This window comes from Anoplopoma fimbria, chromosome 9, assembly GCF_027596085.1.
Source record: "Anoplopoma fimbria isolate UVic2021 breed Golden Eagle Sablefish chromosome 9, Afim_UVic_2022, whole genome shotgun sequence".
Lineage (NCBI taxonomy): Eukaryota > Metazoa > Chordata > Actinopteri > Perciformes > Anoplopomatidae > Anoplopoma > Anoplopoma fimbria.
Genome location: NC_072457.1, coordinates 1,399,939 through 1,411,438, shown reverse-complemented (window position 1 = coordinate 1,411,438; position 11,500 = coordinate 1,399,939). Strand labels below are relative to the sequence as shown.

The following is an 11,500-nucleotide window of genomic DNA, read 5'->3' as shown; positions in this document are numbered from 1 at the left end:
GTATAACCTCCATGCTTATCCACACTAATGTGACAGGCAGCATTTATATTATAGGCTCCATGTTGAACAAAAAGAAAACAACCAAACACACCTGCAGACACAGAAACAATGAAGACAGCAAGAAAGAGAAGAACGATCCTCAAGGAATACGAAAACATTGTTCTTCAATAACATTTACAACATTTACAACCTCCTTACAAATCTGTTTTCTTTCCTGTTATAATCCTTTAAATCTAGAATAGAGTTGGTCCGATACCAGTATCAAGAATGCTGTTTCATCATCTATCAGCTCATTTATGCTCCACAGCATGAACACGTGTCAATCGCTGCTGATCTGTACATCCTGTCTGATCCCTACTGAGCATGTGCAAACTAGTAATACACACCTGTGGTTAAACAACGGCGCTAACGGAGGTTTATTGGTAAAGAGAGTATTTAAATACAAACACAGTTATTTATATTATCATTTAAACCACTATAGATGATGATACCGAAGAAAAGGAACATTTAGAAGTTTTGGCTGGTAACTTTGGGACGTTTAAAAGGGAAAGATTGGTATCGTGACCTCTTTATTTGTGAATAACGGCTGTGGTTTTAATAAATGTCCTACATTTCTCAACAAATGTCAGGCTGGTAAAGAAAATAAATCAAACTCAGGGACTGAATGTCACTATAGAGGACGGAGGCTTGTTTTACGACTGTGACGCAGCGCTCAATGATATGAAAAAAAAACCAACATTGTGTCTGGCCTGGAAACGAGCGCGCCCTCATTTGAACGGTGGCAGCTGGTCTGAGAGAACAAGGACACGGCTTTGACCTGGTTTTAATGGGAGACGGCTAATTAGAACAGTGATTACTGGTTGTTAGCGCCGCCGCAAGGAGACACGACGGAAATGACGCGATGGGGAGGCAACAGAGAGAGAGAGAGAGAGAGAGAGAGACAGATAAAGACACAACGAAATCATAGAAAAACAACTTTATTCGTGGTTAAAATATCATTCTGAACAAGCCAATCAGAATCCAGGTGGGTCTATCCTGGACTCAGGTTCTGGATGGTCTCCCGACGTTCTTGGTAGAGAGCGTGGAAGGCTCGGGCTAAAGCCAGGAGCGGCGCCTCACAGTTCTCCATCTCCTTCTGCGAGAGACAAACGTGGAGAGAGAGAGACGCCGTTATCTGCTGGTACGTAAATACAATACGACCTCAAAGAACGTCCGGATTGAAACACACTCACAGCCGATGTCTCGTGGTACTCCAACCCCTGGCTCTGGGCCCATTCCTGGGCCACGGACGCCTCGACCCCCCTTCTGGAAGACAGGTCGGACTTGTTTCCCACCAGGACGCCTGGGACCAAAAATACATAAAGAAGAGTCACATGGAGGCGTTGACATCGAAAAGAATCTGATCACTTAAAAAACACCAACATTTTAAGAATATATCGTAAAAATGTGGCTTAAATGTCAGTTTATGACAACGCTGACACATAAAGAAACACGATGATAACATTAGAGATTGCTCTGGGTTTTAAAAATTGTTGGAAAGTACAAAATTCAACAACATACATAACATAGGTCTGGTCGTTTTTAGAGAAGGATTTTGTTAATGAGGAGGCAAAAATCAACATAATCAGGAAATCAAATCAACATACAGCCCCATTTGTAATGTTAACAAACCCAAAATATATAAAATAATGAATTAATATTTTTTTAAAAACAACGAAAAATCTCCATATTACAACTCCAATTTATATGTTAATCTTTAAAAATTGCATTTCAGCTGCTATTATTAAACCTTTTTTCATGTTTATAGTAAAGTATAAAGTCCAGCACTACAGTGCTCATTTACAGGTTTGGTACCTGGAAGCTGGAGACCTCCGCAGTGGGCTCGGACTCTCTCCATCCAGTGGCTGCAGTTGGCAAAAGACGGCTCGCTGGTCAGATCGAACACCAGACAGAGCAACGACGGCTCACCCCACTGTGGACGGGGGGGGGGAGAGTGGGGGGGAGAGTGGTTTGTACTTTATGTGAAGATGGGGAGTTTCGCTAGTTTCATGCAAATAGGAAGTAATACAAAAACGTTAGAGAAGCAGTCTCACCATTTTCTCGCAGGAGTCCACTAATGTCTGCTTCCCTGCAGAGTCTATGATGTAGAGCTCCTGGAGGGGGGAGGAGAAGAGGGGCGGGGGGTTAAACATGAAGATTTAGTCTTTCAATGTCCTATTTTCTCTGGAAAAGGACATTAACGTTGGTCTTACAGTGCCGCCTTATTGCTCTCTGAATGCAGATGAGAAACTAACAACATTAAATGTCTGGGAGAAGTTCTTCCACTCCGAGAGACGGACTACAAATCTCACCTCCTCCCTCCTGTGATTTATCCACTTTAATGAAAACAGACATCGTGGAGGACAGAGGAGGAGGAGGAGGAGGAGGAGGAGAGACGATGGACGGACTCACCACGCTGTCGCTGGTCTCTGGGATGTTGACGCACTTCATCAGAAGCTCCACTCCGGCTGTCTGACAACCAAACACAAGCATATGATGATTAGAACGCTGGTTATGTAAAGGAAAGGTAAAAGAGCTCTGTGAAGCCTGAAGTTCAAGTCAATGATATAAAACATTCTAAAAACATCTACCATCTGTTTTGAATGAAAAAATGTCTTATTTGTAAATGTTTTGTTAAATTGTTCTTCAAATAACTGCTCCAACATTCCTAATGTGGCTTTAAGAAAGGAGAGGAGATGAGAGGACTGTCCACCAGGGGGCGACTCCTCTGGTTGTATAGAAGTCTATGAGAAAATGACTCTACTTCTCTCTTGATTTATTCCCTCAGTAAACATTGTAAACATGAGTTTATGGTCTCAATCTCTAGTTTCAAGTCTTCTTCAATACAGCATGATGTTCATTTAGTAAATGATGCTCCATTTAGAGTCAAACAGACCATAAAGCAGGGGATGCTTTAGGGCGGGGCTACACACTGATTGACAGGTCGACACCAGAGACGTATACGGCGTCTCTACGTCACTCCTCCTCAGTCCATATATGGTCACTTCCATTCATTGATCGCAAAAAAAACCACTTCTTATACACAAGATGCAGGAATTTGAACCCCCATGTACTGAATCGAGAATCGATTTTGAATCAAATCTTGCCCATGAAAAGTGATTGACACCCCTACTGTTCTACCCTTCTTCTTTCTGGTGAGGTGGAGGTGTATTAATTGAGGTGGCAGATTGTTTTTTTGGAGTCCGCCCAAAGTGCCACGTTTCCAGAAAGAGATTGTTGAGCTTCGCTGCAGAGGTCGGAGACATAACGTCGTTCTTCAGAGTGAATACGGGGCAAACAGAGGTGGTGGATGTAAAAGCAGAGGAGGATGTGATGAATACGGTCTGATCGCAGATGTGCGTTCTCTTCACAGGATCTGCAGATCTAACGGAGTCCTAAGTGGAGCAGACGGTTTTTTGCGGGCTCTGCCTCTTCACCGCCGGTGAGCGAGATCAGTGGCGACCTTGAAGGAGCGACGGGGCCGAGGGTTTCTACACATCAGCGCCAGAGTCTGAATTGATCTGATCTCACCGAGCTCCACACTTAACTGAGCGTGTCCGATACTGGAAACACACACACACACACACACACACACACACACACACACACACACACACACACACACACACACACACACACACACACACACACACACACACACACACACACACACACACACACACACACACACACACACTCTAATGAGCTGGTGTGATGCATAGGAAGCCTCTTGCTGGAATGCCAATGAGGGCCCATTAGCAACAAATAGGCCTGGAATATTGCTAACGGGCCGTCTGACATTTTCAAAGGGAGGACGTGAGGAGAATGGCCGACAGCCTCCGCTACCCTTCAGAATCAGAAGTTGAAGAACACGAGGAATAACTCCGCACGGCGCCGGCTTCTCGTTCACATTAGAGAGGAGAGGAGAGGACACGCTGTTCTCTGTTTCCATCCGCAGTGAAGACAGTGAGGAGAAAATCCAACATGACATGTTCAACACTGTTTAACAACTGTGTTTATGACGAGAACGACAAAACACAAAGACTTACTGGAACTTCTCCTAAAGTTAATGGAGTCAAATGAAATGTCTTTAATGTGGTCAGCAGATCTACGGTCAGTCTGTGAATAAGAAGTGGACGTAGTCATGGTGACGTCACTCATTGGTTTGTTGCTATTTTGCCGTCGCCAACTTGGATTACGGACGTCGTCATGTTGTTGTTTTTTTGCAATCAATGAACAGGAAGTGACCATATTAGGACTGAGGTTTCTATTGACACACTGAAGTCCAAAGTTTTACGTACCAACGTCTAGCCAGGAGTTTGGTAGAACGGACAGAAGTTGTTTATCTTCACCAATTCTTAATACCAGTCTCATTATATAACAGAAGTGACCATATATGGACTGAGGAGGAGTGACGTAGAGACGCCGTATACGTCTCTGGTGTCGACCTGTCAATCAGTGTGTAGCCCCGCCCTAAAGCATCCCCTGCTTTATGGTCTGTTTGACTCTAAATGGAGCATCATTTACTAAATGAACATCATGCTGTATTGAAGAAGACTTGAAACTAGAGATTGAGACCATAAACTCATGTTTACAATGTTTACTGAGGGAATAAATCAAGTTATTGTGTGACTTAAAACACCAAAGTGACACAATAACACAAACTAACTAACCGATGGAGGCAGCAGTAGACCAGCAGGTTAAATGACTGTTTTTGTGAATGGAGTCTGGTGTCTTTGTAGAGAGCATAGATAACGGCTTCATGTCCCCGTCAGAAAGATAAAGAGGTGAAAACATTCTTAATATAGCGCGAACTTAAACTGATATTGATTCTTTTAGGTGTCTAAAATACGTCCACAGCAGAACATGGCTTTGCTCCCTTTCTGTTACTACTGTAGTAAAACACTCACTATAGAGAAGAACCACATTTCTAAATATATATATATATATATACACATAAACTCATCAAACTTTTACGGTGAACAAGCTTCAAACTTTGGGAAGCTGGATTTTTTTTTCACATGAAGCACTTGGCGACAAGTGGGCAACAAGTTAAAAATATTTCAGCTAACATCAAGCAAGGGGCTGGCTTCAAATAGGTATTTTAACGGTTGCATAGCAACAGCAGAGAGCGTGACCGGCGATTCCCCCGTGAGCATTTGTTTCAGAGCATCCAGCTAATAAAGGGGTGTCTGCTGGACAAGGCTTTCATCCACACACGCTTACCCTCCCCTTCTCTCTCTTTGTCTTATTGCATGGAGTTCTATATATTTTTTATATTTTCATATTATGCAGTGAAGACGTGTCAAAGCTTTCCTGGAAGTTCAGCTTCACACACACAGAGACGGTGCAAACTCAAAAATGCAGCAACGTCGTTCTACTTTGTTAAAACTCAACTAGTCCAACGTGAGCCGACACTTTCAGCATCACAAGCAAGAAGGCCTATGCAGTGTGTGTGTGTGTGTGTGTGTGTGTGTGTGTGTGTGTGTGTGTGTGTGTGTGTGTGTGTGTGTGTGTGTGTGTGTGTGCACCCTGCTCGTTAAGTACCTGTTCTGGTGGCTTTCCAGAATCCTGCTGTATTAATTATCGACGTTCCTGTCACCTAAGAACCCCCAATACTGCTGACACAGCAAGAGCAGAGCACACACACACACACACACACACACACACACACACACACACACACACACACACACACACACACACACACACACACACACACACACACACACACACACACACACACACACACACACACACACACACACACACACTTTGTGTCCAGTACACACCCACCAACCTGTTCTGGACCCAAACCAGCTATAAGACTCACTAGTGAGCCAACATGAAGGTGTTGCAGGCTGCACTAGTGCGTCTCTTTCTGTTCACACGTGAGTTCGTGCTCTGCAGCTGAGCACGCTCTCATGAACGCTTTGAGTCGGCGCCCGCTGGAACACTGACGGAGGGAATAAGCGGGCAGCCGTGACCCCCATATATCACCGAGTCAGGTTAATGACACAGTCTCCTCCCTCGTGCAGATTAGCATAAATAATGCAGATTGGGCCTCTCTGCACCGGCATCCATCGGTGCATTATGCTGTTTTGCACTTTGGTGATTTCCTGGAGAAAGACTTAAGAGACCTCTGCAGGTCCTTGGAAAGCTTGCAAGAAGTAAAGAAACGCCACTTGTGATACGATAAATTCAATGTTATGACCTCGGGAGAAATAAACCATTATTATTGTGGATATTTCATTCATTCTTAAATGATGGATTGATCGTGCAGATTTGAAGAATGCGATTGTACAGGATGTATTATGCAACCCTGCTGCACAACTTCTGTATTGCTGCTCGACTGAATTCATGCAGTGGAGCTCATTAAGATCTCTGCAGGTATGAGATCTCTGAGTGTTTCCTGTGAAGTTATTTCAATTCTGCAGAGTAAAGCAGCAGTTTTGTCTCATTAAACGACTGATGAGCTGCTGTTTTATCAGAAAAGACCGAATGACTGGATAAATATTGCAGCACGTACACCCAACATACTGCTGTCTAGTTAAAAGAAACTTCAGGAGATGTTCCCTCCCCGACACGGAAGCACAGCCCAATCCCTTAATCCCCAGAGCAGTTGTTAAACAGCTCCATCCCTCTGTTGTGATTGTGTGAGGAGAATACAGCACATCTTTACTCCAGGTGTAACAGTGGTGCTCAGGGCGCTCCACATTCACCGCAGTACATTCAGGATTGCATGTGTGTCATGGGAGGATATGAAAATGTCATGTTTTAATAATCCTGGACAAAAGAAATGCTAAAACATACTGCAATCACTTCACCTTAAGACACACATATTTGTATTGCATCACATAGAGGGAGCATCTTTTTTTGGTTTTAGTGAAAAACAAACAATCTTAAATTAGTAAATCATAAATCATAAGGTCCTCTGTATTAATAAAGGATAGATACAATTAGTACGTTCTTTCTTACATCATAATTCATGTGATCATGACCTCAAACCTGCAACATTTTATTTTTTCTCTGTTTTGAATGCTCACCATGCTGTAGTTCTTCTGGAAGAGAGTCCCGTCACTGTGGAATATGTGGGAAAGGGCACTTTTCCCCACTGCAGCATCTCCACACACACACACACACACACACACACACACACACACACACACACACACACACACACACACACACACACACACACACACACACACACACACACACACACAGAGATAGAAATCATTTTATAATTTGTGTCTGCTTCAGTCGTGCTTCATAATTCTCTGCTTTTCTGACTGATAACTGATTTCTTTGTCCATTAAATCTGGTTTATGAGAGGCGCGCACTTTTGCCTCACAAGGTATAAAATAAGATGCATTAAAAGCATCAGCAGCCAAAGTGTTAAAAGTAAAGGGATTGGTTCTATTTATTCTATAATAGATGTAGTATTATTCTACTGTTGTAGCTGCTCCAGGTGGAGTTAGTATAATAATACTGGACATCCAGAGGTCACCAGATGTGAGGAATAAAGGGGGGAAAGAATTTAAAAAAGACAAAGTTCTGATACATAAATCAGTTTCTCTGGCTTTTTTTGTGTGAAATATTTGATCATTTAAACAGTGATTCAAATGAAACCGCGACTAGATAAGATAAGATAAGATAAGATAAGATAAGATAAGATAAGATAAGATAATCCTTTATTAGTCTCGCAGCGGGGACATTTACAGGATTACATCAGCAGAGAGGATAGTGCAAACAAGAGACATAGTAAAAAACAAGATCAAAAATAAGTATTATAAATAAGCAAATGAGCAATAAAAAACAGTAAAGAATCCACAGTAACTGAAATATTATATATTATATATACAGACAGAAACTATTATAACTATTGTATTGCACAGTGTATTTGTATTGACTACACACTGAGGTCAAACATACTAGGAAACACTGTTAATCTGTCATGTTTTTGTGGATTCTTTACTTTTTTTATTGCTTATTTATAATACTTATTTTGATTTTGTTTTTTACTTTTGTCTCTTGTTTGCACTATCCTCTATGCTGATGTAATCCTGTACATTTCCCCTCTGCGGGACTAATAAAGGATTATCTTATCTTATTTTATGTTTGATTTAATTAATGTATCATATGTGTTTTATGTATTATATAATCCTGAATAGTAACTAAACAGCTGTTAAATATGATTTTTTATATATAATATATATTGCACAACCAACTCCCAGTAGACCACATGACACTAAAAACCTGTGCAATACAAATACACCGTGCAATTATAGTTATAATAGTTATTCTGTCTGTACATATAATATTTCAATTATTGTGGATTTTACTGTTTTTTATTGCTTATTTATAATAGTTGTTTTTATTGCATTTTATTTTTATCTTGTCTTTCTTTTACTATGTCTCTTGTGTGCACTTTACCCACTGCAGGACTAATAAAGTATTATCTTATCTTATTTTATGTTTAATTTAATTAATGCATCATATGTGTTTTATGTATTATATTAATCCTGAATAGTAACTATAGTAACATCGTATTAGTTTGAATAGTAACTATAGTAACATCGTATTAGTTTGAATAGTAACTATAGTAACATCGTATTAGTTTATTGCACTTATTGTTTTCGTAGTAATTTGCCTCTGCACTATACTTTTGCTCTGGTTTCTGCTTTTAGATGCTTGTTTAAGAAAGGAGATGCACTTATGACTTCTGGTGACTAGTAGTTCTCTTGAATACCTATGTTGAATACACTTCCTGTAAGTCGCTTTGGATAAAAGCGTCTGCTAAATGACTGTAATGTAATGTAATGTAATGTAACAGCTGTTAAATATGACTTTTTATATATAATATATTTTATATATATATATATATATATATAAATGACTGTAATGTAATGTAACTAAAAGCTGTTAAATAACTTTATATAAATATATATATAAATGACTGTAATGTAATGTAATGTAACTAAACAGCTGTTAAATATGAATATATATATATATATATATAAATGACTGTAATGTAATGTAACTAAACAGCTGTTAAATATGACTTTTTATATATATATATATATATATAAATGACTGTAATGTAATGTAACTAAACAGCTGTTAAATATGACTTTTTATATATAATATATATATAAATGACTGTAATGTAATGTAACTAAACAGCTGTTAAATATGACTTTTTATATATAATATTTTATATATAATATATATATATATAAATGACTGTAATGTAATGTAACTAAACAGCTGTTAAATATGACTTTTTATATATATATATATATATATATATAAATGTAACTGTAAAATGTAAAATGTAACTAAACAGCTGTTAAATATGACTTTTTATATATAATATATATATATAAATGACTGTAATGTAATGTAACTAAACAGCTGTTAAATATGACTTTTTATATATATATATATATATATAAATGACTGTAATGTGTAAACAGCTGTTAAATATGACTTTTTATATATATATATAATATATAATGTAATGTAATATAAAAGCTGTTAAATATGACTTTTTATATATAATATATATATATAAATGACTGTAATGTAATGTAACTAAACAGCTGTTAAATATGACTTTTTATATATAATATATATATATAAATGACTGTAATGTAATGTAACTAAACAGCTGTTAAATATGACTTTTTTTATATATATATATATATATATAAATGACTGTAATGTAATGTAACTAAACAGCTGTTAAATATGACTGTTTTATATATATATATATATATATATAAATGACTGTAATGTAATGTAACTAAACAGCTGTTAAATATGACTTTTTATATATAATATATATATATATATAAATGACTGTAATGTAAATGTAACTAAACAGCTGTTAAATATGACTTATAAATGACTGTAATGTAATGTAACTAAACAGCTGTTAAATATGATATATATATATAAATGACTGTAATGTAATGTAACTAAACAGCTGTCAAATGTGACTTTTTATATATATATATATATATATAAACATTCAGTATTTATATTATTATGTAACTAAACAGCTGTTGAATAAAATAATGGAAGCTGAATACATAAATAACATAAACACATAAACACGTGTTCCTGCTAGCTTTAGCATTAGCATTAGCTTTAGCATTAGCATTAGCTTTAGCATCGTTAGCTTACAGGTTTTTACTAAACTACTGAACCTCACCGACGAGCAGACACCTGGCCCTCAGCTTCACCATGGCAACGCGACGCTGCGTTGGTTTACGGCTCTGAACGTCGCTCTGCTTTCCGTTAAACGGTTTCTTCTTCCTGCTTCCTGCTTCCTGCTTCGAACACAACGCGTCTCCTAGCAACCAGCTCAAAGAGGCGTTTTCATTGGCTGGCTGTGATGACGTAATATGAGTGTTATAGAGGGTTTTTTTCTCCCTGAGCAGGTCTGCCAGGCAAGTTTTACTCAAGATGTGTGCAGCTTATGGTGAGATTGGTACATTAAAAAACTACAAATATGGCCCTGATATGGTGCATGGGCTCAGCCAGGTGGTCGGGCAGAGTATATGTGGTATTTAGGTTGGGAGGGATAACTACCTGAAAGGCATAATGAAGGTAATATTAACCCACAGTGAGAATGCAGTGCGCAGTGCGGCCACTAGAGGGCGGGCTGTCACCTCAGCCTCACAGATGACTAATTATGACACAGATTTACATGCTTTAGTGGTTCTTGCATCACTTTTAAATGTATAATATTATTGTTCCTGCAGGTTTCAGATAGAAAACAATGTCCTGAGATATTATTAAATCAATAAAATGAAATAAAATATCATGTTCTGGTTGAGTAAACTTATTATTATTGACTGCTTGTGGCATGCTGCTGTCAGTAGACCACACATACTATAATACAAATACACTGTGCAATCATAGTTATAAAGGTTTCTGTCTGTATGTATAATATTTCAGTTACTGTGGATTCTTTACTGTTTTTATTGCTCATTTACTTATTTATAATTACTTATTTTTAATCTTGTTTTTTACTATCTAAGATACTAAGATAATCCTTTATTAGTGCCGCAGAGGGGAAATGTACAGGATTACATCAGCATAGAGGATAGTGCAAACAAGAGACAAAAGTAAAAAACAAAATCAAAATAAGTATTATAAATAAGCAATAAAAAAAGTAAAGAATCCACAAAAACATGACAGATTAACAGTGTTTCCTAGTATGTTTGACCTCAGTGTGTAGTCAATACAAATACACTGTGCAATGCAATAGTTATAATAGTTTCTGTCTGTATATATAATATATAATATTTCAGTTACTGTGGATTCTTTACTGTTTTTTATTGCTCATTTGCTTATTTATAATACTTATTTTTGATCTTGTTTTTTACTATGTCTCTTGTTTGCACTATCCTCTCTGCTGATGTAATCCTGTAAATGTCCTAATAAAGGA

The 11,500-nt window shown here is 37.9% G+C and overlaps 1 protein-coding gene across 1 annotated transcript; it reads right to left on the bottom strand.

Annotated features, from left to right (window-relative positions):
* On the bottom strand, positions 1 to 10,374 carry ift27 (intraflagellar transport 27 homolog (Chlamydomonas)). The gene is made up of 7 exons (XM_054604911.1): positions 10,260 to 10,374; positions 7,086 to 7,166; positions 2,452 to 2,511; positions 2,094 to 2,153; positions 1,855 to 1,972; positions 1,233 to 1,342; positions 1 to 1,135 (listed from the first exon to the last, which is right to left on the bottom strand). The coding sequence occupies exons 1-7, from the start codon at positions 10,290 to 10,292 to the stop codon at positions 1,031 to 1,033; spliced, it is 567 nt and encodes a 188-aa protein (XP_054460886.1). The 5' UTR covers positions 10,293 to 10,374; the 3' UTR covers positions 1 to 1,030.
* Between the last annotated feature and the right edge of the window lie 1,126 nt (positions 10,375 to 11,500).